Source organism: Astatotilapia calliptera, chromosome 7, assembly GCF_900246225.1.
Source record: "Astatotilapia calliptera chromosome 7, fAstCal1.2, whole genome shotgun sequence".
Classification (NCBI taxonomy): domain Eukaryota; kingdom Metazoa; phylum Chordata; class Actinopteri; order Cichliformes; family Cichlidae; genus Astatotilapia; species Astatotilapia calliptera.
In genome coordinates, this window is record NC_039308.1 from 65,738,812 (window position 1) to 65,766,715 (window position 27,904).

The window sequence follows — 27,904 nt, forward strand, 5'->3', positions numbered from 1 at the left end:
CTGTATGACGCTCACAAAGTGATGAACATGCCTCGTTTTTATCTCTGGTTGAATAAAAAGGATTTATCAAACACATGGTTTCTGAAACAGCTTTTTTCTCGTCTTTTATTCCGTCATAAAAATGATTTATCAGGACTTTTATTTCAGCTACAATCCTTTATTTCAGCATTCAGCCTTCTTAGCGAACACAAAGCGAGGGCACGGGCTTATCTGCAATTTATGTCAGATCTTTTATGGCGACTAAAAAACCCCAAAACAAAACAAACAAACAAACAAAAAACTAATAAAATGTAAGTTTTTTTTTCAATTTCTTCTGTAACATTATATAAGATATATGATCTTATAAAATAAAAAGGATCCTGGCAGGTTAAATCAAATTCGGGTAAGAATTCAGCAATTTCAGGTGTACACACAATATTAAAGTGCAAGATTTCTAATACTGCAAGGCACAAACTATCAATAATAGGATTGTCTTTTTGTATCTAATATAAAAAATGTTGGTAATAACACAGACATACAAAATTTCTTCATACAGTAACAAGACAACAAGTAAAACCTTGTCTAAGTCCCCCACAAGTATCTGAAATATTTTCTCATAATATGGTCTGTGGTTGACATGTATAAGAAGTTACAGCTGAAACATACATTTATATATATATATATATATATACAGTAAATTCTGTTACAAATCTTTAATGTTTGTTGAATTAAACTGTTAAACAAATATGAAACAAAGGGTCAAATATATTCCACAATAAACAGCGATAAAGTAATTAATAATCAGTATGTCATTGACTTCATACTATAATTAAAATGTACATGAGAAATATTTCTTGAATATCACAACTGAAAAAAGAAAACATTTGGCTCAGCCTTTATTGCACCACACAGTTCTTCAGATCTTTTTTTCTACAATGTTCTTTTCTTTTTACATCAGCTCATCTTTTCAATGCACAGCAAAGATTTCTGGGGTTCATAAACAGTAAGAGAGTTTATGCTGTATCATCTGTACATTGTTGTGTGGCAGACAGTTTGTGACACATTTAGACAAACTAACAACTGCATCTCAACTTCATTCAAAAATGCAACTGGTTGATTGACTTCACTGTCATAAAAACTCAAAGATTCACCAAACAAATGATAATACACTACGACTGAATAGTTTAAACAATAAAAACGATGTCTGTCTTTGCTGTTGATTGTTGTTTCTACTCCATACATCAGTGTTTTCTACACGGCACGTGGAAACGGAGACGTTTTCTGTGTGTGAGTGTAAATCACACATTTCTGTTACTATCAGTGGTAACGTTTCACTGACTTTGTGAATGTGCAGGGTTTTCAAAATCAGCTTTCTCAATCGTGTTATTTGAATGTTCTCTGTTCCCATTTGTCATGATTGTAGCATGTTTATCTCCGTTTGTTAGACAGCAGGTGACAAATCCTGAGATGGCTCCTGAATATCTTTCCTCTCTGTGTCATCTTCCTCTTGAGGTTTGATGATGATGTGTATGGGCCTTTCTCCGCTGCATTCCTGTTGCTTGGTATCTGTGGACAGCTTGCCTTCACGTTCACACACCTCCTCTTCTGCCGAGGCCCCAATGGGACGCAGACGCTCTGCGGGAGCCATCTTTGTTCCGGTTTCTGAACTGTCTCTCTTCAGCTTGTCGCTGCTGTTGCTTTCCGAGCTGACCTTCTCTGCTGCGCCGTAGAAACAAAGCACATTAGATGTCAGCTCGCAGCAATTACAAAAGAATTTAAAAAGTGACATGGATATCAAGTAAAGTAATTTCGATGTGGTAAATATCATATTCTCACCAGGATAGCTGTTAGCTTGTTTGTCTGTGCTGGTCGAACTGTCTGATGTCTTCTTGGCTGCAGGCTTGGTTCTGCTCCGGACTTTGTTGAAATTTCCTTGTAGGATCCACTCATGCTGTAACCCCTCATCAGGAGTCATGCGCTTACTTGGATCCCAGCTGAAAAGCGCAGACAGTTTGAATTTAGATGAATTCATTTATGTGTACAAGTAATAGTCATGATCTACCAGCTCAAGTCAGAGGAAGCAAAATGTAATTGTGGTCGATTAAGAAAGACAAAGAAAAGAATCATAATGTGACCTATGAACAAATAAGCAGAAGTGTACCTGAGGCAGCGTTTGATGAAGTCTAAGAAGACAGCATCATTCGTTTTCAGCACAGCTGAAAGCTCTTTGGAACTCGGTCTCCGTTTCTTCCCCTTGCTGTTAGTGATATTTCTTGGGTTTCCTTTAGAGTCTGCACAGATAATACCACACAGATTTACCAGAGTTATCACTATCTCTGAAGAGTTCTAAAAACACATACTTTACATAAAATAAAACATATAAATGATTATAAATTATTAGAATCTCACCAAAGAACAACCTCCTTCTCGATGCTGACTGAACAAAATCATTTGGAGGCATTCCAAGGACCTATCAGGTCAAATATCACAATAAGAAGGAAGCAATTACACTTGCAAAGCATGAACAGTAATCTCTGTATACAGAACAGGTTATTTCCTTGTCATACCTCCATTATGCAAGCTATCTGCTCCACTTCACTCTCTCCAGGGAAGAGAGGATAGCCTGTGTAAAGCTCAGCTAGGATGCAGCCCAGGCTCCACATATCAATGGCCATGCTGTAAGGGTGACCCAGGATGACCTCTGGAGAGCGGTAGAAGCGACTCTGGATATATGTGTACACTAAAAGAGGGGAATGAGTAGGGAAACAAGAACATTTCTGTCACCTCCCTAGCGTGATATTACTTAATTGTACATGTGCATCAAACCACTTCTGCCTTCTTACCTCTTTGTTGTTCATAGCAGCTTGAGCCAAAGTCGACCACCTTGATGTTGCCTGGCCCTCTTTGAGAGAGAAGGATGTTCTCCTGTTGAAAAGAAGAAGCAAACTGTCAAAAAACTCGCCAATTTCTATAGTACCAGTGCAATACTCTGATGCACCACAAGGTGGAGCACAATCTGCAAAATTGTTCTGAGTAATCCTTGCAAAGCAATCATCAACAGCAGTACAGTTTTGATTGCTTCACTACGTTTCAATCAGTCGAATATTATTTTTGTATCTTATGATGCAGGTCAGTACCGGTTTGAGGTCGCAGTGGATTATCTTCTCCCTGTGCAGCATCTGCAGGCACCTCAGAAGTGCATGAGCGAAACGCCGGATAAGGGCGAGGCTGAAGCCCTGGAAGTTGTTTTTTTTTATGAGCTCGTACAAGTTCACCCTAGATGAAGGAAGAACGTGTGACGTTTGGTTATTTCATCAAGATGACGACACATAAAGAAGCTTCGTTTAGCTGAACGTTTTTATGAAAATACTTTGTCCATGTCCAAGTGTACTCAATGTGGATTCACTTATAAAAAGATGCTCCTCAAATAAACCCCCTGAAAAAGAAGGCTGCTCATTTTGATGTCACTTGACACCTACAATAAAACATGCACTGAGTCTTGAGCGCTTACTTGGAAATAATCTGCGATTGTGCCTCCATTCATAGGAAGACCGATACAAAAACTTTATCCCCCTGCTATTTCTGAGCATGAATTTCTTTAGACTGTGTAACCAGATCCTTCACACATGAAGCAAGAAGGGGTAAGAGATAGGGCCCCAATCAAGGCCTTAACTAAAGGATTTGGTGACAGTAATGTTAGACAAGGTAGCAGCTCGAGACGTCCCGTAAAGGTCATTGAGCCACAGTGACACACAAAGTTCTCTCTCCTCAAATAGATATCAGTAGTGACCCATACTAAAACATGGTTGGCTGGAGGTACACAGGTAGTCAATTTACTCCTAATTGAATCAGAATCAGAATCAGAATCAGAATACTTTATTGATCCCTGGGGGAAATTATTTTTTGTTACAGTGCTCCATTTTAAACCAACATTAAGACAAGACAGACAATACGCTAACTAAGAATAGTACAATATATACATATATATACATACATACATACATACATAAGTCACTTTTGATTGCAGTTACTTAGAAGTAAAGACCAGAGACATGCGAGAACTGCCTTTGATAAGCTACACTGTCTTCACACCGTGCTATTGTACCTGGGAAGGGTGACTGACGGCGGATCCCCTCGATTAAACGCTTCATTATTTAGTGTGTTTACATTCCTGCTTTCTGAATGTAGGTAACATACTAACCCCAGAAGCTCAAAGGAGATGCAAAGGTGATTTCGGAAGTAGAAGTACTCCTTCATGTGGATGACGTTGTGGAGGTTGTCTTTGTCTTTCCTCTTTATCACATCCAAGATCTTCAGCTCCACAAGAGCCTGGTGATGAAACCTACAGACAAATTTACAGCTGACACTTAAATTCACACCAAGAGTGATTTGATTCATTACTCATTTCTATATTTTAATAATACAAGTGCAGAATAAAGATATTCTTTTCTATAAAGGGAGAAGAGTCATTAAATAAATGAGGATCTGTATTTGTACAAGCTTTATTTCTCTGATTGAGATGCTTTTCAGCACAAAAGCCTCCTGATATCTCTGGATATTTCTTTATATCCACTGCAGAGAAATCAGATCTAAGATAGCCATCTGACACAGCTTAAAGTTCTTCTGTGCCAGGTTGCACCTATTTTGTTTTCTGCATTATTGAAGTAGCGGTAGGACCCAGTGGCTCCTGCATCTAACCTACAGGACTCTGGCACCGCAGCCACTGTGATCCTCAGTTAAGAAGGACAGGTAAGATAATACCATTGGGGTGCCGACTTCTACCATGCTAAATCAGGTCTCTGCTATTTGGCAGTGTCCTGAAGTGTAAAGTGATCAGGTTGCAGACATGTGGGGGAAAAAAACTCACAACGGGGCATGAGATCTCAAATGACTGACAAAAGTTAACTTCTTCAGTGTCACAAATAACTTATTCCATAGAGCAGTGATTCCCACCCAGAGGTAGCCCAGCGACCACGGGCCAGTTGTACCTGGACAGGCAATGTGACAAAACCCGTAGACGTAGACAGGCTTTAGCAGGAAAGATAACAACTACTTGAAAGTAAGTAGTAGAAATTTGAAGTAATAAAAGTATATTAAAAGCTAAAACTGGCAAGCAATTGAGGCAGGTAGATAAGCAGTTAAAATTATTAGGCGGTCTGTCATAGGGAGTCAGTGAACAAAAACTACATTGCCAAAAGTATTCAGTCATCCATCCATATTATTTCATTCAGGTGTTCCAATCACCTTCGTGGCCACAGGTATAAAATCAAGCACCGAGGCACACAGACTGCTTCAGGAGCTCAGTGAATTCCAGCGTGGATTGCATCGATGCAACAAGTCCAGTCGTGAAATTTCCACAACTATTCCACAATTGACTGAGTGGTATTATAACAAGGTGGGAGTGATTGGGAACGTCAGCAACCCACATAAAATTGCAGACCTTCAGATCAGCTCAAGAACAGTGTGTAGAGAGCTTCATGGAAATTGTTTCCATGGCCAAGCAACTGCATCCAAGCCTCACATCACCAGGTCTAATGCAAAGCTTGGATGCAGTGGTGTAAAACACGCCGCCACTGGATGCTAGCCGTGGAGAGGTTTACTCTGGAGTGACAAATCACACTTGTCCGTCCGATGGACAAGACTGGTTTGGACGGAACGTATTTGTCTGCCTGGTTTGTGCCGAGCATAAAGTCTGGTGGAGGGGGGATTGTGCTGTGTGGTTGTTTTTCAGGAGTTTAGGCCATTAGTTCCTGTGAAAGAAACTCTTAATGCTTCAGCATACCAAGATACTTCGGGCAATTTCATGCTCCCAACTTTGGGAGAACAGTTGGGGATGGCCCTTCGTCTTCCAACATGACTGTGCACCAGTGTACAAAGCAAGGTCCTAAGAACATGGGTGAGTGAGTAGCCCTATGGATTAAGAATGGGATTTCACTCAAGTTCATATGCATGTTAAGGCAGATGAGCAAATACTTTTGGCAGTTAGTGTAGCTGAATAAGAATAGCTGATACCAGAGTAGGTACTAAAAGTAGTGCACTGGTGGTTGAAATATTAAGCTAATAGTTGAGACTAAATAATTCAGATATAGACCAAATTTAGTTTGAAATGAGTTCAGTGGGGGTTTAATGTCCATCTGACAGCGGTGTGAGGGCAAGTCCAAGGATAAAGGTCGGGAGCTGTAAAGCTTTACTTCACTTGCAATTTTAAAACAAGAAGTATATGAAGATAGGAAGTGTTTCTTTTTTCTTTTTTTTTAAAATACAAATTTCAGGATCTTTTTTGATTCTTTAGTGAATTGATCACAAACAAAAAGAAAAAAATAAATCATATTACATTTTCCTGTCATTTCTCATACCTTTTCTTATTGCGGATTATCTTTATGGCTACAAGTTCATTGTTCTTGTGATCCAGGCATTTTAGGACCTGCCCGAAGGAGCCTTTCCCGATCACTTCCAGCACTTCGAACCTGTAAGCAATGTGGTCATGCAACACCTGAAAGAGCAAGAGAGAGGAGAAGTGAGGATGTGAGACTACTGTGCACTTTGTCCTTGCACTAAAACAAATCTTTATATCACAGTAAAAGTAAATGATGTAAAGTAATATCATGATTTACTAACGTAACATTATATTAACTTGGTGATATTAGTCTTAGAATACAGGCAGCATTCTCTTCTTTGTACACATCAGCCACAGTGGCTTTCCTGTAACTGTCAGTCAGCGCTGTAACAGTGAGATGAGCCTCAACAGACATATGAGAGTCTAAACAACGGTCAGTCACTCAGCCTTTAACAGCTCATTCATTGCATATTGTCTATTGACACACAACTGTCCATCACGTGTCTGATTTATACATGGTCAGATTGAACGGTGGAGTGGTGCCCGCAGCTGCTGGAGGTCGTTTGGTCACATACTGTTTTCATTGGCCAGCTTGTTGGTGCATAAATGAATGGCACAAATGTCTTTTACATAACGACTACTACTGTTGCATACTACATGTGGGTTCTCTATCATATCGAGACTATCTCTCCACTTGTACGGAGTGGAGAGATAGTCTCTCACTCAGAGAACCACGGTTACAATGTAACCGCACGATATGTGGATGTGCTTGTGAATGGAGTCACTTAAACTCTTGACAAACTGACCCAACCTGATGGTGACCTCATCATAATTAATATTTCTTTCCTTTTCTATTTCAAAGAAACTTCTAGAAACTACACTCGGGTGTTGACTGCACCTTTTGTTAGATGCTACCATATGATTTCTTCATTAGGCCTGTTTATTTAATCTAACTGTCAGTCTTTGCTGTGTTAGGTCAAAAATATAAGTTCCTGCAGGCTGTAAAACCTCGGCATCAACACAGATGAAGCCTGATGGTTATAATCCAGTAAAACTCTAATGCTTGCTCTGAAACATTACCCTGATGTAGCTTCCGTGTTCATCATCGTATCCTGAGTTCTGTGGAGCTCCTTGGGAACCCTCGATTTTCTGGGAACCCAAACCAAGGAACCAGATCTCAGAATAATCCATGATTTCTTCCTTTTCAAACTCTGTCAGCCGATCCTGGAAGTTCTTCAATGCTTCTGCAACAGGAAGCATGAGGAGGAAGACAGGATGAGTCAGTATCACGTTGATCTGCCAAATGCAGAGGATTCTGAAATATCGCCTTCCAATGCCAGCATGCTATTTTCATTCCATCAAGGCAATGAAAAATATTAGTTACGTGTTTTTGTTGGAACACCCACAATATATTCAAAATATGAAATAACGTTTCCTTTATGATTCACTTGTGTTGTATTCTGGTTGACACCAACATACCTACAGGTGACATGGGTAACCTTTGACCCTCGTATGCTTTCTCTTTCTCCAGCTTGTTGATGAAAATCCTGCTGTTGCGAGACACTGCCACTTTATCGACTGTTGTACCAAACCGTGTGGTGAACTGCTGAGCGGGCTTTGGCCTCTCATCCTGTTAAGTAACACATAAAAGAGTCTTTTAGCATTTTGGGAGATGAATAGTAATGAAGGATCCTCATTACGTTTTCACAGTGATTCTAAAACTACAGCGCCATTTCTCAGCTTTGAGTTAAATAAACTAGCTGACGGCACACTAGACAGCTTCTACTTCACCATGTTATGGATGCCTAGTCAATAACAGCCTTACCGATTGTGTCTGATAGTTGTTTGGACCCCCTTTGTTGGCAATTTGGGGCAAGATGCTGTCTGACTGCTGCTGCTGGTTTTTGGCATTGCTAACCATCACCTGGACCACTGGTGGCTCGAGCTGAGGCAGAGTCCCCACACTGGAATTGAACTTCTGTGATTCAGATAAATTGTTATAGAAGTGTATTTGGTAAGTGCATTCAAGACAAAAAGGTGAAACATAAATGGAATAAGAGTTAGAAAAGAAAAGCAAAGTTTTATCAGATCAGTTTACCAAACTCGTAAAGCTTGATTTTTGAAGAAAGTGAAAAATAAAATAAAACATAATAACAAAATTATTATAAAATAGGCAATTTAGGTCAACAAACAAGCTAGCTCTGGGACCTCTAAAATGATATTTCTCTACACATTCTACATTTTCATATGACAGAATGAAACACACAGGCATCTAAACAGACAGCTGTAAGAAGACGACAAATTAATTGGATGAAAATATGGCTGCAAGTGTGATATCCAAATATTCATTTTAAATGCTTGTTGCAGCGCCTTTCATTTTTTTTCATGAGAATGTGCAAACTGCACCTCATCTGTTTTGCTTCATCGTCCCTTCATGCATTTTGTCGGTGGAGGCTTGGGTGACCGGGACCTCCAGCTGATAGCGTCTGGAATTACCGGTCAGGGTGAAAGAAAAATGGGGGACAAAGACCCATGAGTCTGCGCTCTGACAGACTCTGTCAGTGGTGGCTTTGTAGGAGGGTGAGGTGCACTGACCTGCTTTTCTTAGGCTGCCACCCTGATTGCTTCGAGAGCATGATTACATGTGTCACTGCCTTGCAAGGCTCAATCCTGGCAGTGATGGTGCAAAATTAGACATCTGTGCTTTGCCAAGTCCTCTTGAGAACATCCTGCAGAACCGTCTGTGACAACAGGGTTTTTTTTCTCACGTTTTTATGTATTGAACTCAGATGTCACGGAAAACAGAGATTCCCTACATCCATAGTGATACTGCATCCCCTTTAGCAATGGATGGATGAAAATTAAACTCTTACATATTAATTATTGATAACATTCCATAAAAAAGCACTTTCATAAATTCTGATATTTCATCTCACGTGTTAAGAGCTGCTGCAAGATCTGCCAACTTGGTTATGACGCATAGAGATAAGCTAAATATAGTCACAAGCACCTGCCACAACAGGCAAAGGAAGCAAACACAGTTACATGCCTGAACGTAACTGGGGGGCCATGTTGTTTAAATAACGCACACACACACACACACATATATATATATATTTAAAAGAGATGAAAGTAGTGGCTGTAGTTGATCTTTTTCTTTGTTTGTCTTGTAGAAATTGTTAGAGTAGGTCAGACACAGCACATTAGTTTGAATGCAAAAAGAAAAGGTTGGCATCAGTGGAGGATAGACTTGGCTAAAGAACATGTTCTGGTCAGCTGTTAAGCATCATTCGGTGGGAAAGCACTGACCTGTGAGCAGGGCCGATTTGTTCCAATACGGTTGCCTTCTGCTGGGAGCCTGTGAGGGTGAGGAAAGGCCTCTGGCCGTGATGTCTGTGGGAGGAATGAGAATGATTCATAAAATGCCCTACACAAAAAGTGAGAAATAGCTGCCTTTTATTCCCAACAAGCTGGAAATAAAATAGATACAATGGGTAACCACATTTTTCTCCTGCAGTGACTTATTTTTACAGCGTGATGCAATTGGACAACGTGTCCAAGTCAAATAAAGGAATCCCTTTACACCAAAAAAGACAGATTAAAGCAGGCATGTAAGATAATAATTAAGTGTCTACTTGTGCTGGATTCCCCAGTCTCTTCAGAAACACACAGCCTCTAGGCAGCTGAGCGGGGCTGAAACCAGACGAGCTAAAATAATGCACTGTGATCCTAAAATAGATCACATCTGCAAAAACCCAGCAACACCAAGCCTCTCACTTTAAATTTCCCTTTGTGCATAGTTTGTGTAAGCATGTGCTCATGTGCACATCCATGTGCTCTGCAGTAGGTGTGCACGTGCTTCCGAGCCAGTCCTCACAGGAGAATCATTGGACTGAATGCATTACAGGGAAGCAATAAACGCTGTTCTAAAAAAGTACCACACACGTTTGGGATGATTCTGTGTGCGTCGCTTCATCACAAAGCCAGCTTACACGTGCCTTATTAATCAGCGGTTGAGCTCACAACTGTGTCGAATGACACCATATGGGTGAAATAAAGCTTAGCTTCATACGGGGATATGTGTTAAACTCACAGGCCAGGTTGGGTTGTTGTCTGCAGGTGCTAGATGGAAAACAGCTTCCAGATCACAATCTTAATCTGTATCATTGACTCAGAAGCAAATGCAACATCAAGTCAGCGTCACCACAGAACTGTCTACAGAGTGAAGAAGGTGAATTAACCCAACTAGCTGATTCGACTTTTTGTTAAAGCTTAACTGGATACAGGCGCTCTCTGGGTTCTCCCTTTACATTAAAGTCAATACAGTTCTTCAGGTTAACACTGACAAGGAGTAGGGTACAATAATGTGGTCATGTTACAATGTTGTGAGTGAGTGACAGCTGGAGCCATGTAGGTCACTGTGACAGGTTGACTTCTTAAACATCACCTGTACAGGTGTGCTGTAAGCCTGGCTAATGAGTACTGAGCCACTGGAAACCCAGTGACATCACAATAAGGCAAATGTGACCTGTGACCTTTTATTCCACTGTTATAGATGCATATACATCAGCTGACACTGAATAAGTAAATGAGCACATTTTGTTTTCACTTTTTTTTCTTAAAAACAATAAATTGAATTCTGTTTTTGGAACACAGTGGATGAACTGTAACACTGTAAGACTTGGACAAACTTTTATTGTACATGCAATAAACGTGTGCTCCCTTTGCCCATGTAAATCCATAATCCATTAACACGAAGGTCGGAGGGACCATATACAAAAAGGATATTTGCTCTCATCCCAAATAAACAATGGACCTACAATCAAGACAGCAAAAGCCATGCCTTTATTGATGTGGTTAAGTCTTAGCTGGATGTAGGATCATCTCAACAGGTGTATGAGAGCAGGTTGACCTTAAAACCGTCCACCATTAGGGTCAACTGGTTAAAGGGTTAAAGCAAAGCAATAAAACCAGGAGCCATTGAGGTAAACACCAACAAACTAAAACCTGCTGCTCATGAACACTGTCATCTGTCAGACATGTCTAATCATGCTCTCCATTTATTTTGTATTGCACATCGCATGCTGAATGTGAGCACAAGGAAGAGGATGGATGTAAAGTGGTGGTAAATAGTCATCAAACCATGTGATCACAAATAGTGCTAGTCCTTAGTTTTAGACATAATTTGTAAAAAGGAATTTTGCATTTTTTCACTCATGCAGGAAAAAAAAGGCTACAATTCTTTAAAGTGCCAAAAACAGCAAAGGTTAAATTTATGTCAGTTCCCATGTAAGGTGTGAAAAATATACCAGAACACATATAGACTTACAGAATCTGTCAGCACAACAAACACTGAAGTAAGTAGGCTAAACAACGACTGAAATAGAAATGGATCAGATTTTTCATCATAACTTGGCATGCACTCAGGGGAAAGGGAGTGGACTGCGAAATAAGCACTCAAGTAGGATAGCTTATGAAAGAGAAATGGAAATCATTTCAAAGTTACGTTTAATATTCTTGGAATGAGTTTTTTAAAAAGTGAATACAATAAAAATGGTAGATTTTTACTATAGTTTCATTATAAAAGTTTACCTGTTAGAGGTCTGTCCTACAATTATCAGGGATGTTAGCCCTGTGTCAGAGCAAAAGTCATCTAAAAATGAAGATAACACATGCTCTGCCACTGGTGCCAGTGGAGATAAAGCAGTGATAATATTAATATTCACAGAACATATTCATATTGTCTGTATCATAACAATATAACACAGACAACATTATGATCCCATAAAATAATCCCAGGAAACTTTTATGAGTATCGTCAATTTGTTTTTGTAATTTTCCAATGAACTGCCTGTAAACTGGAATATTGATCCCTATTCGATTAATAAGAACTTCCTGCTTTGCTACCAGACAGTCAGTCTAGTATCCAGCGAACAAACAACTCCTCACCTTGTTATTTATTTCTGGCAGCATGCTGTGTTATCAGCCTTGACAATCCAAAAACAAAGGAGAAATTATGAAATCCAAGTCATTGTATCCAACTCTGTCCGTCCAACCTCAAAAACAAGGCGCACTTTCCAAAGGTCCAACTTCGTGATAAACACTGAATCAACACTGATGAGGAAAATCCCGATGACTGATCAGATTCCCGCAACCCAAAGCTGCCGTACTCCCGGTTTTACGCGCACACGGTAAATGCACTGTCGTCAGAGAGGAGATTAGCCCGCGAGACAAGCTGTTGTGCCGTGACGCGTTCTGCTAAGACACCGGAGGAGCCACCTGTTCAGGTTTCTGCCGCTGACAGCTGGGGCTGTCCCGATATAGATTTGTTGGTTTTTTTATCCGTTTGCTGTCGTCCACCTACACCATGCGGTGTGACTGATGCGCTCTCCAACACCGACGCTGTGCAGCGAGGGCTACACCAACGCACGCACGTACTGGCCACAATGCTTGAGCTCACTTCAGGTACTGTAAATGTTTTGTAGACTATTTTCAAAGTGAGGTCCAGAAACCTCTGCGCTGTCGAAAGCGCGCAAGTAACGCACGGTCTCACCGTCGTTCTTCATGATGAGTCTTCATCTTTAAGTGACACGCACACGCGTGATGTGTTTTCCACAGTAGCTACATTCAGATAAATCCAGCAGGTTTACTGGATTAAAACTTTTCTTATTCCTTTTGTGTCTTTCTGCCAACATTAATTAAAATTAAGCAGTTCTGCTAAAATCTGCCATGTTTTACAGTCCTGTGCCATTTGTGTGTGCACTGCAGGGTCAAGTAGTTGATAAAAATGAACTAAAATCTCAGCTCCTTGAGCAAGATACTAAACCTCAAATTGCTCTCTGATTATCATAGTGTGAATGATAGATACGAAGCAATTAGGCTTGGGTGAATGAGTGGAGTTGTACCAAGCCCTTTTAGTGTTCAAGTAGAGCAGAAAAGTGCTATATAAGAAGTATTCTATAAAACAGAATGTCAAAACAGTGATTAATGCACTCAACGCATTTCAACACATTTGTTAGCCTTAGCACACTTTAAAAGAACTTCATAAAACTAGGGCTGCCACGATTAGTCGACTAGTCACGATTACGTCGACTATCAAAATCGTCGACGACTGATTTAGTAGTCCGAGACCGAGAAGGCCAGAAGTGTGAGGCTTAGGGATGGGTATCGTTTAGGTTTTATCCGATACCGGTGCCAAATCGGTACTTTTGAAACGGTGCCGGTGCTTAAACGGTGCTCAAACCGGTGCTTAAAGAATGGAGAACACAAAATTGGTCCAAAAACCTCTCATGTTCAGCTGTTTTTTTGTAAAAAGATAACAATTTTAGCCTTTTCTGCAGCTATGGGGCATATATGGCATCACTCTTGGCTGGAAGCAGTGGCTTAAACAATGGAAAAAAACACAAACTTTGTCCAAAAACCTCTCATGTTTAACTGTTTTCCACTTTTTCTTTGGTCATTTTAGCCTTTTTGGCCAGGGTGAAGGGAGTATCTGCCATCAAACAAGAAGACAGCCGCATGTAGCTATGATGATGTTTGCTAGTTCACCTTACGTGCATTAATTCAATAACGTGGTTAGCCTACTCAACGTAAATTACACACGAACAACATGAAGCTACTCACGCAGAGAAGAACGGCTGCTGCTGCATCATCATCCTCATCATTTCTGCTACACTGGCAGGGCTAGGGGCCAGGACTCTCCTCTTCTGGTTCTCGGGGGATGTTGCTAACTCCGGGTCCGATAACAGTAGATGTGCTCGGTGTGAGGTCTCGCAGCAAGCTATCAAATACGGCGCATTTCTCGGCTTTAAAAAAACCCGCTATGCGTCGCCAGGTGTTTCATCGGATTCGAGGTGTTACCTCCTTTGACAGTATCACAGTATCAGCTTAAAGCACTTGTTGCTGCTGAGTTTGCATATTTTGCTGTGAAGTACAGCCAGACTTTGACCGCTTCGCCTTGGACATTTTTAATCTGTAGCTCTGCTCTAAAAGAACCTACGTACCTGGCCCCGCCTACTATCCTTGGAAACGTAAAATGATTGGCTAGAATCTAAAGTGTATCACAGCTCAGGAAAAAAAAGCACCGAAATGTGTTCTGCTTTTCGGTCTGGTTACTACCGTTTATGACAGAACTGGTGCCATCATGGCACCGGATACCGGTACCCATCCCTAGTGAGGCTTGTCAAATGGGACGGTCTAACCTTCAGATTTGCGTCACCGCTGTGTCGGTGGAGTTTAATAAACGAACTAAAATATAACGGGACACTGGCGTAAATTCTCGACCGTCTCACACTTCTGTTTAATCAGTTTTCTGTTTGACGTTTATTCAGCTGTGTGAAAATCCCACAGGAAACCACCTGATGGATTAATAAAGTTTTATTTAATCTAATAATCTAATAACTTTGATCTCAGCCAAACTGATTTACTCCGGAACAAATAAAACACCGAAAAAAGCCAAACAATTACATTTTTATGTTATCCGAGTGACTTATATATGATATTTAACCCTAGTAGCGAAAGACAGCGGGGGTCTGAAAACAATGAAGCCAGGAGTCCGCTGCTCTCGCCGGCTCGAGTGACCATTGAACCCCCCGGCTAGCTATCGAGCGGGTGGGTAACAGACGTCTCCAAAAACGTCGGCGCACTTTAGCAAAGATGCGATGTCTTGATAAACTGAGCAGATATTTGAAGTTTACACAGCTACTTTCTCACCTGAAAATATGTTAAAAGTTTATTTTGTGGCACAGGAAGATTAATAAGAGTAATTTTAAAACTTAGCAGCAGCTGCCATTGTTGGAAACTGAAATTGGCTGGGCCGCACTATGAATTCTGGGATATGGTGGGCCACGAAGGAAACACCCGACCCATCCTTCAAATTCGGGAAAATGAAGGACGTATTTGTCGGCTGCATTTGAAGGAGTCGACGAATTGGGACAGCCTTCGTCGCCTGGCTGTGACGTAATCGGCCTTCAAATGCAGCCTCCGAAGGATGCAGCCGACGTTTTGGGACACAGCTAATGTATTTGAGTGACACGGTTAGCGCCCAGTTAGCTCCTAGCATTTCTCAACAGCTCTGCCTCCTTTTCGACTGCCCGGGACATTTAAACAATGGATAATCCGTATACAAACAAATTCATGCTTTTCTCCTCAACAGAGAGCGTCCCCCGATTGAACAACAGTGCCATAAAATAAGAAGAATGGCACCTAATTATAGACTTAATAATACTGACTTAGTAATATGTCACATGAAGATTCATCAGCCAGGTTAAGTGTTTACTGACAATTGACAATTATAGCGGACATCATCATCACTATTCCAACAATCCTCTCCACACAGACAAACATAAACACTCGATAACCACAGTTGAGTACGTGTTTGTAATGACACTAGTTCAGTTTACAATAGGGTTCATTTGCTCGGTCAGCAGGTGGCGGTATCCCCGTACACTGGGGAGTAAACTGCCATTGAACGAAACAGAAGAAGAAGAGAACATCTGCACATGCGCGGTACGGATCGGGGAGTCCTGATCCGTAACTATCTTTTTATTTTTCGTTTTTGTCTACATTATATTGAAATGTTTCATTATTGCAAACATTTTAAGAGATACTTATTATTCTTAACATCTCAACAGATAATCTGACCGTAACCATCATAAAAGGCTTCGAGCGGAAGTAGTGGCTTTTTGCACGTGCGTGGTACGGATCGGGTAGTGACAGTGCCCGCATTTGGAGGCCGATTACGCTACAGCGAATCGACGAAGACTGTCCAAATTCGAAGACTCAGACAAATGCGCCCTTCATTTCCCCAGATTTGAAGGATGGGTCGGGTGAATACTTCGTGGCCCAACCTATCCCAGAATTCATAGCGCGGCCCAGCTCAGTTTCCAACAATGGCGGCAGCTAGTTAGTTTTAATATTACTCTTATTATTCTTCCTGGGTCACAAAATAAACGTTTAACATATTTTCAGGCGGGAATGTAGCTGTGTAAACCTCAAATATCTGCTCAGTTTATCAGGACACCACACATTTTCAAAAGCGCTCCGACGTTTTCGGAGACATCTGTTACCCACTAGCTCGATAGCTAGCCGGGGTTCAAGGCTCACTAGAGCCCGTGAGAACACCGGACTCCCGGCCAATGGTTTTCATTTGTTCCTGAGTAAATCGGTTTGGCTGAGATTAAAGTTATAGTTTTTACACAGCTGAATAAACCTCAAGCAGACAGCTGATTATCAGAAGTGTGAGATGCTCGAGAATTTACTCCGGTGTCCTGTTACATTTTAGATAGCAAGGAGTTTATTAAACTTCACCGAAACAATCTGCAAATGTCATTAAAATTTAATAAACTATCATCTTGTCTTTATTTTTAGTTAGCACAGACCTTAAACACTTAAAGCTGTAAGCTAATGATAGTTATATAAGAGCAGATGCTGCTGGTGCAATAAGCTGTACGTTTCACGTCCAATGGATGATGATCTGATTAGCCGACTAATCGCAAAAATAATCGGTGACTAGTCGACTATCAAAATAATTGTTTGTGGCAGCCCTACATAAAACCCAGAAGAAATAGCAATGAACTTTAATTTCACCTTGACACAACAGTTACGTGTTTTGAACCCTGACTGACATATGAAACACACCTTACCCTTCAAAGTCATATTAGAGCATGGGGCCCTTTCACAACAGCCATTCTGACAGTTTATGGCCAGGTAAACTCAGGTGGAACTATCATTTATTACACTGAGCCAAAAAAGACACAATTAAAATGTTTAATTACCTTTGTTTACCCTGCTGTAAAATGTCAAAATGGCTGCTGTTTACAACAAAACAAAACCTATTTGCATCATGTGATGCAAATGTAAGACGAGATTATTTGCTTTCCAGTGACTAATCCACACTGCAGGAGGGAAACAACTCAGTGCTCCATGTGCTGATTAGCCCGGAACCAGTACAAGAGATGAATATGATAAGACGACAGCAGTTATGCAACAACAGTGGCTACTTCAGTAATCAGCTCTGGGAATGAGCATCTATTGAGGAAGCTGCTGCTACTACCCTCATTATACTCTTATCTGTTCTCTTGTTCTCTTATTTCTCTTGCTGTATTTGTTTAGTCAGACATACAATCCTGTTTCCAAAGACGTTTAAATGCTTGAAATTAAGCCGGCAATGACAATTGGAAAATTAGATAATGCAAAGCTCACAAATTCAGATTTCTAGGCAGAAGGTTAGTAACATGACTGGGTCTATAAAAGAACAATAACAAGGGGCTATGTATGAAAGAGCCAGGGTAGCATCTGCGATACTAGCAGGTAGCTAAAATTCTATATAAAGCAATTATTTAATATACTAAATTCCCAAATACCTAGAGTGTAGTTCAAATAAAATGTAATGCAAGACAGTACAGAAAGATGCTCTTATCCTCACAATCTGCCTTTCACTTTAGACAGTAACCTAGCATCTCATTTTGAAATCAAGCTGTATGATAAATAATGCTGAATAATCTTGCAGCATTATTTTTGGACAATGACCAAATATGAAGAAGGTGCTACCAATGATAAGTTAAGGTTTAGAGCTGAGCCACTGAGAGTATTTGTCCCCTGTTGGTGGAGAAGCCATCCAAGAGGGAGGTGAACATAGTGACAGTGAGCATGCGGTCCTCTCAGAGGTGGAAGGACTCCTTTAAGTCTCATTAATATTGACAAAACTCATTACCATGCATCTGTACTGCAGCATGACTGGAAAAGGGGGGTTAGATGAGAATATTGACTTCTCTCTCATGTGCATGCTAAAAATAAAAGCAGCTTAGCCAAGCATAAAGACTAGAAACGAGATGAAACAGCTATCTTGACTGCACATAGAGGACTGTAAACCTTGCCACACTTATCCTGGAAGAGTATTTAAGCAGCTTCTGTTTTGTCACCCAGGTGACAACACATTAGACGCCGCATGAGAGCACCTGAAGTAAAAAACTCAGATATGGAGTATAGAAACAATGAGAACAGAAAAATCAAGAAACAAAGGATCACAGTTTATTGACGGGTGTCATAGCACAAAATGTAAAGCCTGTGAGCATTTCTTTAAAATAAATCAATAAAAACAAAAATAAATTCTAACTAAAAACAGATAAGTGGGTGTGGCTGTCTGGAGAATGGAAACAAATGATTGCCTTTAGTCCCATCTAGGCAGTCCTGTTGCTAAATATACCTCTGGGTTGACCCTCCTGTTCCTACCCCAGCAGCAGCCATGGAGGAGGCTAAAACCACAGCAGGCAGGTGAGGTCCCGTCTTCCCACATAGCACATCTCCTCCATGCTGTCACAGCCGCAGCCTCAACGACATCTCAACCTCTAGACACTATTTCCATCCAGAGGTGCCGTAACGACAGATGGCCTCTTGTTTGAGGAGCAAATGAAAAGATTATGATTGCAGTGATGATACCAGGCCTGCATTTCCAGTAGGTTTTTGGTCTAGTTGAGCTCCATTTGTTAAAAAACAAAAATTTCTCCAACTTGACAGAACCTCGATGCTACAAACCTAAGCGATGATAAGTTTCCATAAACGATAAGTTCCCTGAAAACTTCTTGTGACTCTGAACAGTACTCCTCTACAATCTGGACCTTGCTTCATCGAGTTATTCATTTAGACGAGGTTATATTCCAAACCTCTGTGGTTTCTTCTTTGTCAGGTTTCTGCAAAGTATTTTTCTCTGCCCCAGGTTTTATCCAGAACAGAGAGGCAGACTGCCGACAGACACTGAGAGGATGCTATTGCTTTGTGCGGTTGCTATTATGAGTGAGGGAGTGCTCTCTGTCTGCTGCTGCCAGTGACGTATGGATGGGACTTGACTGGGGACCCATCCTGAGCCGGAGACAAAGCAGCAGGGGCCTGGCACTGACTTTGCCATAAAAGAGGCCTCTGGGAGTGAAGGACAGGGGGTGGGAAGTGGTGAGCTGGGACTAGGCAGATGAGAAAAGACAGGTACAGAGCTCATCATCCTCCCAGGTGGGCACTTCGTGGGGAAGTCAGATGGGGAGGTGGTGCAGCTCTAATGGCCCTCCCATGTGGTTCAACAGATGCCTGCAACTTTCCTCTTCCTTCTCACTTGTCACTGTATCCTGGAGACAAAGACAACGGGGATGTTATATCCCCCTGCCTGCTTCTCCTTATCCACCCCTCCATCTCTTCTACTCTTCTACACCTCTTTAGCTGCTTTACTTGCTGCACAAACCCCTGTGAGATGCTACAGTCTTGCTAACAAACAGCTTAGCCACCCCACCCTCCTGTAGCTACCCCTGGCCTCCTGCCTGCTACACACAACAGCAGAAACAGCAGAGCCCACAGCAGGACAGGAGACAAATGCTGACTATAGCTTTTTACTGCAGATAGTCATTGGGTAACCAAGTGTTGTAATTATCTCTCTGTATTTCTTTTTAATTTATTGCCGATGATTAAATGATTTATCGGAGGAGCTCTCTATTTAAAGTCCAGTTATTAGGGAGGTAAGAGTGCAACAGTTCATATTAAATGTTGCAGTCATACCAAAGACCAAAGGACACGCTGTCAGTAAGCACAAGCACGCTGCGCTCACACAGGTTCCACCCCTCCACTAAAAATAAAATCTGTAAATCACCATGTTTTGGTGACAGGAAAAATGTTGCTATTCCTGTAGCATGAAGCACCAGGGTACTGTATTCCATTACTGCTCAGTCAGCCACTTGAGACACTTGAGGTACAGTAGCTGCTGTATCACTTCTCTCATCCTGTATTCTCTTGTCCTGTATTATTTAATTCATTTGCTCCTCAACCAGCTGGATCAGTCATATAACTGGGCTATACCTTTTTAATGTCTCTGATCTGGATAGAACGAACAGTAAGTCTGTTAAGTCATGACCAACCTGCCACCTCTGAGAGGACTGCAACCTGGTGCCTTACATGCTGTTGGGCCTTTGGCTAATCGCTGCCAGGTGCAGGCAAATTGAAAGAAGATGGGTTATCGGCCAAAACAGACCGTGTCAGTGTCCCCTCCCACATGGCAGAGAAGTATGTGGGTAGTGTGACCCGGCTGGCAGGTGCAATGCAGCATCTGCAGTTTTAAATGCACAGCAGACGTCTCAGTAACAGCATGTCACCATGTGCAATATGGGTCAAGTTCACAAGGTGGCACAACCACATACACTTTAGTCACACAGGTGATTATAAACTCACTTGTAACATACATTATATGTAAACAGTTTTTGTGCAAAAGTGCAAATTTTGCAAAGGTGTTGTGGCTAAGATCCCCAGTCTGTTAAACCTACTATGGAAATAAATGAGTTCATTTCTGAAGAACAATAACGATGTCGTCATTGAGTCGCTGCATTAAAAGAGCATCTGATAATCTGTTTTTATTAAAGTAATTACAATCAAGCCACATTCTGAATATTAGCCCGCTCAGCCCCATTCTCTATAAGGAGGTCTGTGTGCTTGTGTCCATCAACAGAAACACAAGCCACCGTTTGTAGTAAAACATTGTCTAAATTTGGAAAAGTATCTGCCCTGTTTGACAAAAACATCCTGCAATCAAAGTCAACTGAGCAGATTTGTCCTGATGAATAAATTAATGAATTGATTTATAATAAGAAAATATCAATGAGGATATTTTCCAATAATGGGGACATTTTGTGGTTAGCACTGTTGCTTTAGACCAAAGTCTTGTTTGTTGTCCTGAGTGGGATTTCTGGCTTTCTCCCAGAGGTGTTAGGGTCCCTGGGTCGTTGACCCAGTGTTTTGTGTTTTTGGTTCTTTGATTTTGTTATTTCATTATATTCTAGCTTTGCTTTATGGGTTTTAGGATCATTCTTAGTTTAGGTTCTCTGGGTGGGGTTGGTTAGAGTTTTAGTGTTCTGGTTTTCTGTCTGTGTTCCATAGTTGCTGTCTTCCCTGTCTGCTGTATCCCCACATCCAGTCAGTGTTTGTGTCTGCCCTGGTCCCACGTCTCTGTTCCCTCTGTAGTGCCTGCATGTGAGTCTGTGTTATGTGTTTCCTGTTTTACTTTGAAGGTCTCTGTCTTATCTCAGTGTGTTCAGTTTACGCTTCTTTGGTCTCGTCAGTTCTGATTTGTCCCAGCTGTGTTTCCCTCCTGTTACTCATTCCCTGATTGCTCCCTCTGTGTATTTAAGCCCTGTGTTTCTCTGTGTGGCGATCTACCGTTTACTTTGCTGTGTGTTTTGTCAATCCGCTGGTGTTAGTTTGTTTTTTTGAGTTTTTCCAGTTATGTTATGTTTGCGTTCAGCATTAAAGCTGTTTTGGTTTAAGTTCTGTCTCCGGAGTCTGCACCTTGGGTCCTATTCCTGCCTGCACACAGCCACACCTAACAAGAGGTTCGGTTAATTACCAGTTTTAAATAGACTGAAGGTGTGAGGTGCTACCTGTCTACCTGCCCCTCCTCTCACCCCTCGACAGCTGGGATACACCGCAGCTCCTCCAAACCCTGAACTGGATAAGCCTTTAAAGCAAACCAGTGAATATTTTCTAATGTTTAAGTTGTAACGTATGTCATAAAATAGCAAATAAAAGCAAAATCAAAGACAAACATGAAATTAAATGGCACTATGTGATATGATTTCATGATATGATCTGAGGCTAACAAAGTGTGATGAGTCAGATTTCTAAAAACGAAAGATTGTGACAAAAAGCTGCTGAACTCTCTTCAAACACATAATATTTATTTTACTTCAATATTATATTGTTGTGATTTATATGTTTGTGTGGGGTGTTCGATGGTTGTGGAGGCTGACCTACTACTTCATATTTGTGTCAACTGTGCTGGCCCGTCGGGACCACCTACATGTATAATCCTCCCATGCACTATAATACAATCTTCACCATTTCATGTACTGTAATAACCACAAACAGATATACAAGAGCTTCCTGTCTGCCTCCTTTATCAGACAGACTGTCACAGAAAACACCAGAATTGGGCCACAGGTCATTTTTCTGTGGCGTTGATCGGGGGTTGATGGGGCTGTGGTGGAATTATTATACTTCCCCATCGTGGCACCGACAGATAAACCCCTCACTGTTTGAAATTAATCCAACATACAGACTGAATGCTTGCTACCCGTTGCACCCTTGTTGAATGCCTCAACACAGAAAGAAATCCCAAAGATTTTAACTGTAACTAAAATAAAATGTTATGTGGTCATAAAAGCTCTGTGATTCAGTCAGAAAATAGTCTTTTTTAAACATTTTGCGTTGCTATTTCTTCACCTCTCTTAATCTTTTGAGCTGCAGTGAGACACATAGTCAACAGCCAAAAGTACTCCTGCAGGTCTAACTGTTCTTCGCACTGCATCGCTGTGCAGCTATTCTCTGAAAACCATTAAAAACACGCTGGAAGTCTTTTCTGTTTGTGAAATTTTAAAAGGGCAGGAAACCGATTGTACTGATGCCCTACAACTACAAGAATAAAAACACAAAACATATTCTAGCTCAGTAACAGTCGATAGCCTGGCTGGGTTTAGTCTCATCAACATTGATTGGATCCAGCTTTGGATACTCCGAGCTCTGTTGTTCTGTTCACATCAAAACTAAATATTTTGGAGATATTCAATGCATTCAAGTTAAAAGTCATGATGTCTCTACAGCAGTTCTACTGATACAATCTCTAGTAAGACACCATAGCCTATATTTATCTTATTCTTTCTAAATTAATATAGAGCTGGAAGTCTTACCTCATGAATTATTCTTTCATCTAAGATCTGCGGCATTCCTTCCCTGGAATGAGCCCTGACCCAGGGCCCCATGTCTGGCTCAGACCGCTGCACTGTTATTTCAATAAACCCAATAAGATTAAATTAATTGGCCTGCTTGTGAGGCAGCTGAGGCGTAAAATGTTTGCAGGTGCATGTGTGTGTCAGAGTTCAGCTCTATAATCAAAATGTGTGTGTGTGATATGTTTCACTGCTAAATATGTTTACAACACCGCAGGATTTACCCCCTGTCGTGTGCGGTGCGGGCGCTGACCTAAATGCCCCAGACTCTGCCCTGCCAGGTTTGAGAACCTGAGGATGGAGTCGGCGCGCTTGTGCCATCAGACCTGTGTGAGTGATGATGGCCTGACATCTCTGGCAGCCCTGTGACCACAAACCTTGTCTACAAATGGGTCTAATGTTGCGCCAAGTGAGCTATAATCTCCAGGCAACACAGCATTTAATTTTCCATTTTCAGCTTTCCTAGAAACCATCCCCTCCTTTACTTTCTAATCATCAGTTGGCAAGCTAAGTTATGGTAACCCACCAACCAGCCAACCTTTTTGCGTCCCAGTGGTGGGACAAAGTTGAGCCTTATCACCTAGGTAAGATCAACTGTCCACTTCTGACCCCAAAGTACTTACTCTCCTGTCACCTACCACAACAAGCCTTTGCACCACCCGGGTACGAAGCAGCCAATGTTTGAGCTAGACAAAGACAGACAATATACAGCCTTCAAAGTGTATCATTAGCACAAATTGCAGGATTTAATCTCATGGCTCGCATGATGGATGCAAACAATGAAGAATGAAACATTCATTGAGTCCTTCCCCATTTCTACAGGTGTATACTGACACACTCTGGCTAGCACAGGCGTGGCTTAAAGGTAAATCCTGATTAATGTGATCCTGATTATGTAATACAATTACAAGCTTTCATGAGAGGAAGTGCAATTATAATTACATAAATGATGATCATAGTAAAAGACACAAATACTTATTATTAGTGGGGGGGTTTTAAAACATTTTCATTTTCAGCCAACAGTGAAGTTTGAATTTGCTGCTTCAATCAAAACTGTGCAAAACTACTAGATGATTTAAAGTAGTCACATCTCATATTCTTAGATATTGCATTATACTGTAAAACTGTGTAGGAATCAGTGAACCAATCGCAACAAATGTGTCCTTTTATATAACGATATTTTAGATTAGACCAGATTACACAACAATTCTCCTGAGCCTATGGAGATGGAACGAAAGGGTGTGATGGGGGAGGACGTTGGCATACCCTGCAGCTCGGTACTGCATGACTCACTGTTAAAGGAAAACAGACACTTCATGCAACTAAACCAGACACTCATTAACTAAACTCCCTGGGTGGCTGTTTACACAGCATTCTTTGTAGATCCAATTAATGTTTATCGGCCGAGGAGTGTTCTGGCTTCTTGATCCTCTCCGGGGCAGCATCGCTACACCTCCTCACCATTGTGAAATTTAGCCGTGACATGGTGGCCTAACCAGGATCACACCTTGGCAGTATGAGACCTGCCCAGCTTGCAGGAACCAGTGGGAGGAATAGCAATCGCTGGCAGAAATGAAAATGTTGCTATGGCTGGAACTATTTTGGTGATCATGGAGATTCACATGTTGACACGAGTGAGAGCCATGTGACAAACAAGCCGCAGGCCGTTCAGTTGGCACACACAACATCTTCCATGCATAAACATAAACTCGAGGGAACACAGTGCAGGAAAGCAGATCCGCAAACACGCTCGGAATGAGAAACAAGAAACGATCGTTTGATTAGGACATGATTAGAATTAAGCTCATCGTACTTCAGATGTAATTTACGCGCAGAGTCAACTTTGCAGTAAAGTGACAGTGTGAACTCTGTGCTCACTGACATCGATATCAGCCTGTCATTCAGAAGAGGTGAACCCTATGTCTCTCTAAATGACCGGCTTTTATTCAGGGGTCCGGTGTCATCAAGGAACAAAGCAGTGATGAGAAACTCTATCAGGGGCAAGGTTCATTAGAATAATAGGGTGGCACACTCCTTATTCCACATTCTGTGGAGGTGGCTGACCAGGTGCAATGCAGTGAAGCATGTCAAGAAGTGCAAGAAATATAATCAAGGTCTTAATCTAACGTAGTCTGCTACTGTGTTTTTATACAAGCTTTTATAAAACTTTTATGCAGGCATTTCAGTGCTAAATTTAAACTGCAGATCTGCTATTCCAATTACACTATTTAATGTTACAACTTTATTCAGCTAATTCATGAGCCATGGGGTAAGAAATCTCTTAACATAGAGATGTGCACGTGCATGAAGCTCCCAGTATAAGGCAAACATTGAGCTTCAGTAACGGGATGAATGTCCATATGTAAGTCATATATGTCCAAGTACATGCATGAGTCACTGTGAGATATAAAAAGCATTCTTAAATGATCAAGTGGACTTGAGCAGTGAGTCATAATATACGAAAGCTGCAAACTTGAAAAGACACTGCCTGCTCCAGTCTCAGCAAGCATCTGTTGAGAGCAGCTGCTTGCGTCCGTATTTTGCAATGACGCAAATGCTTCGCATCGATAGCCTAACTTAGAAAACCAGAAAAATCTTTTGAACTGACACCCTAACCATCCATGGCAGCTTCAAATGATGCCTCAGCTACCACTCTATCAAATATCTCACTGATGATCAAAGATTTTTCAGCCTTCTTATGTTGGGCATCTTTTAGCTCAACAACCTGTGGGGAGTTCTATTGCTAATTAATAAGGATATCTGTTTGAGGGCCTTTTTTAAGTGTTGGGATCAAAGAATAAGAGGAGCCATGATAGGATTAAACAAGGATGCGTTTAGCTGACCCATTCTGCAGTATGCAGTAATCCACATGGAAGACACAAACCGAGCTTGGCTTGGTTGTGCTGTTTTAAGTGACGATGGGCTTTCTTATTGCTGTGATTTGGCCCTCTCCACAGGTCATTAAATTCCCACTCTCTCAAACCCAACACACACACATGCAATATCAATCTGGTGTCCCCAATTCCCCAAATTCATATGTTCTCTCGTTTGTTTCTCCACCTTGCTCATCTATTTTCTTTATCAAAATATCCCTGCTTTACTTAAAAATAGTCTGAATGACGCTGAACCCAGGATGCTTTACAGAAAGACAACAGTGAGCATGATCTTTGTTGCATTAAAGGATGCAGTAATTTCTCCTCCACTGGTCTTTGTCCACTATTGGCAAAGAGGTCCAAACTGTATTAAAAGTTTAATCAACAGTAACTATAAAAGTGTCCGATAGGAGCTCAGCGAGGGAGGTCTCAGGTGCTTTGAAACACACTAATCCCATCATGCAGAAGGGAGGGGGTGGGCGAATCAGTCCACCCCTGCATGAATGTGTCCTTGCAGGGCACAGTTTAAAGCTGTGGAACCTTCCAGGAAGAAGAGATGATGGGGTTAACACAGGTGTCCGCGCGGAAAGCTTCAGATATGGGACGCGTGTAACGTCATAGCTATTCGCCATCGAGTAGTTTTGCTCTTCCCAGCAAATGGGAATAGAGCACATCTCTCAGATGCTTCCATGGTGCAGGCCAAGAACTTTACAAGGGAGAGCATGTTCCCCAATAAATCACTTCTGCTGAGAGCACACAATCACCCAAATAACATTTATTTAATGGCCTGCAGATGAACTCGGGGTGTTTGGTTACTTGGAGGCCTTCCGTCACCCCACAAAACCTTGGCAACAACACTAACTTATGTAATACATTAAGCTTTCATGATGGCACAATTAAAAGAAAAAACCCCTCTCAAGATTTAGTATACAGTTGAAATAATAAAGCACAGTGGTAAGACGAATTGCTGTTTCCATACCTTGATCAGAAGGGGAAATGTGCATTTTCTCTCCTTTAAAAGCTTATCCAGCTTTCTGTTCAAAGAAAAAAAAGATAATAGTATAACAACATAAACCTGCTGCTTTATCAACTGCAGATTAAACTACTCTTCAGTTATGCCAACGCATATTGATTCATCTTTCAGAAGCATAAGTCTTGCACTAATTATTGTCATCCTTGTTGCCAACATTACATCTGCATGCGGTTTCAGTCTGAAACCGCATGCAGATGTAATGTTTGCATACTGTGAAGTTTGTTTTTTCTTACAGCAGACACAGACGCGGACTCTTCCTCAGCAGCTTACTGCGTACACTACACTGACACCTTCTGGACACAAGTTTGTCTTTTATTAAACACATTCAACTCTTCATCCAGTCCATTCATAAAACTGAAAGTGTCACTAGGATTAAATAGCTTTATCGGTAAACAGGGAATGTAAAGAAGAGACTCTAAATCCCATTACGAACTAAAAACGTCTACGTTAACTCTTCATGGGCATTTATTTACTTCTTTATATATTTCACTAAATGCAGAGTGCACAGCATTACATACCACAAACTTCTAAAAGAGGACCACACAAACCTTTTCTCCGAAGACTTGTTCGGCGCGCTCATGTTGACGTGATCAGCAAGGTGGTGTTGATGAAGCGGTTATGCGCGGCATGCCCGCTAGTCAGGTTTTTAGGCGGTAATAACAAACGGCTGGCAGCCTTCGTGCTGTCGTAGTTACCACCACCGGCTTATCCCAAACACAATGGCCGTTGTACACCAAGTGCTCACTGACAGTGTTGTTCTCCCTTTTTTCTGACGTAGGCGCTTAGTTGCACGAGTGTGCCCGTGTGAGAGAGCACGAGACAAAGGGAGAAGAGGACACCCGCTGAGCTAAACGTTTCCCACATATTGCAGCACTCAGTGACCACACCGGCAACAGAGACGTAGCACGGCGTAAAGGAGGGCCCGCATACT

At 41.4% G+C, this 27,904-nt stretch overlaps 1 protein-coding gene across 3 annotated transcripts; it reads right to left on the bottom strand.

Annotated features, from left to right (window-relative positions):
- Nucleotides 1–75: 75 nt before the first annotated feature.
- dyrk4 (dual-specificity tyrosine-(Y)-phosphorylation regulated kinase 4) lies at nucleotides 76–27,904 on the bottom strand. 3 transcript variants are annotated; one of them, XM_026176691.1, is made up of 15 exons: nucleotides 27,522–27,904; nucleotides 26,920–26,974; nucleotides 9,626–9,709; nucleotides 8,142–8,294; nucleotides 7,796–7,946; nucleotides 7,397–7,560; nucleotides 6,336–6,472; nucleotides 4,181–4,321; nucleotides 3,117–3,255; nucleotides 2,823–2,904; nucleotides 2,547–2,719; nucleotides 2,389–2,449; nucleotides 2,141–2,270; nucleotides 1,816–1,973; nucleotides 76–1,698 (listed from the first exon to the last, which is right to left on the bottom strand). In XM_026176691.1, exons 1-15 carry the CDS (start codon nucleotides 27,551–27,553, stop codon nucleotides 1,421–1,423), a joined length of 1,938 nt encoding a protein of 645 aa, XP_026032476.1. In that variant the 5' UTR covers nucleotides 27,554–27,904; the 3' UTR covers nucleotides 76–1,420. The 3 variants fall into 3 exon arrangements, with proteins under 3 accessions (XP_026032476.1, XP_026032477.1, XP_026032478.1); XM_026176692.1 differs by lacking the exons at nucleotides 26,920–26,974; nucleotides 27,522–27,904 and adding an exon at nucleotides 23,029–23,117; XM_026176693.1 differs by lacking the exons at nucleotides 26,920–26,974; nucleotides 27,522–27,904 and adding an exon at nucleotides 12,266–12,523.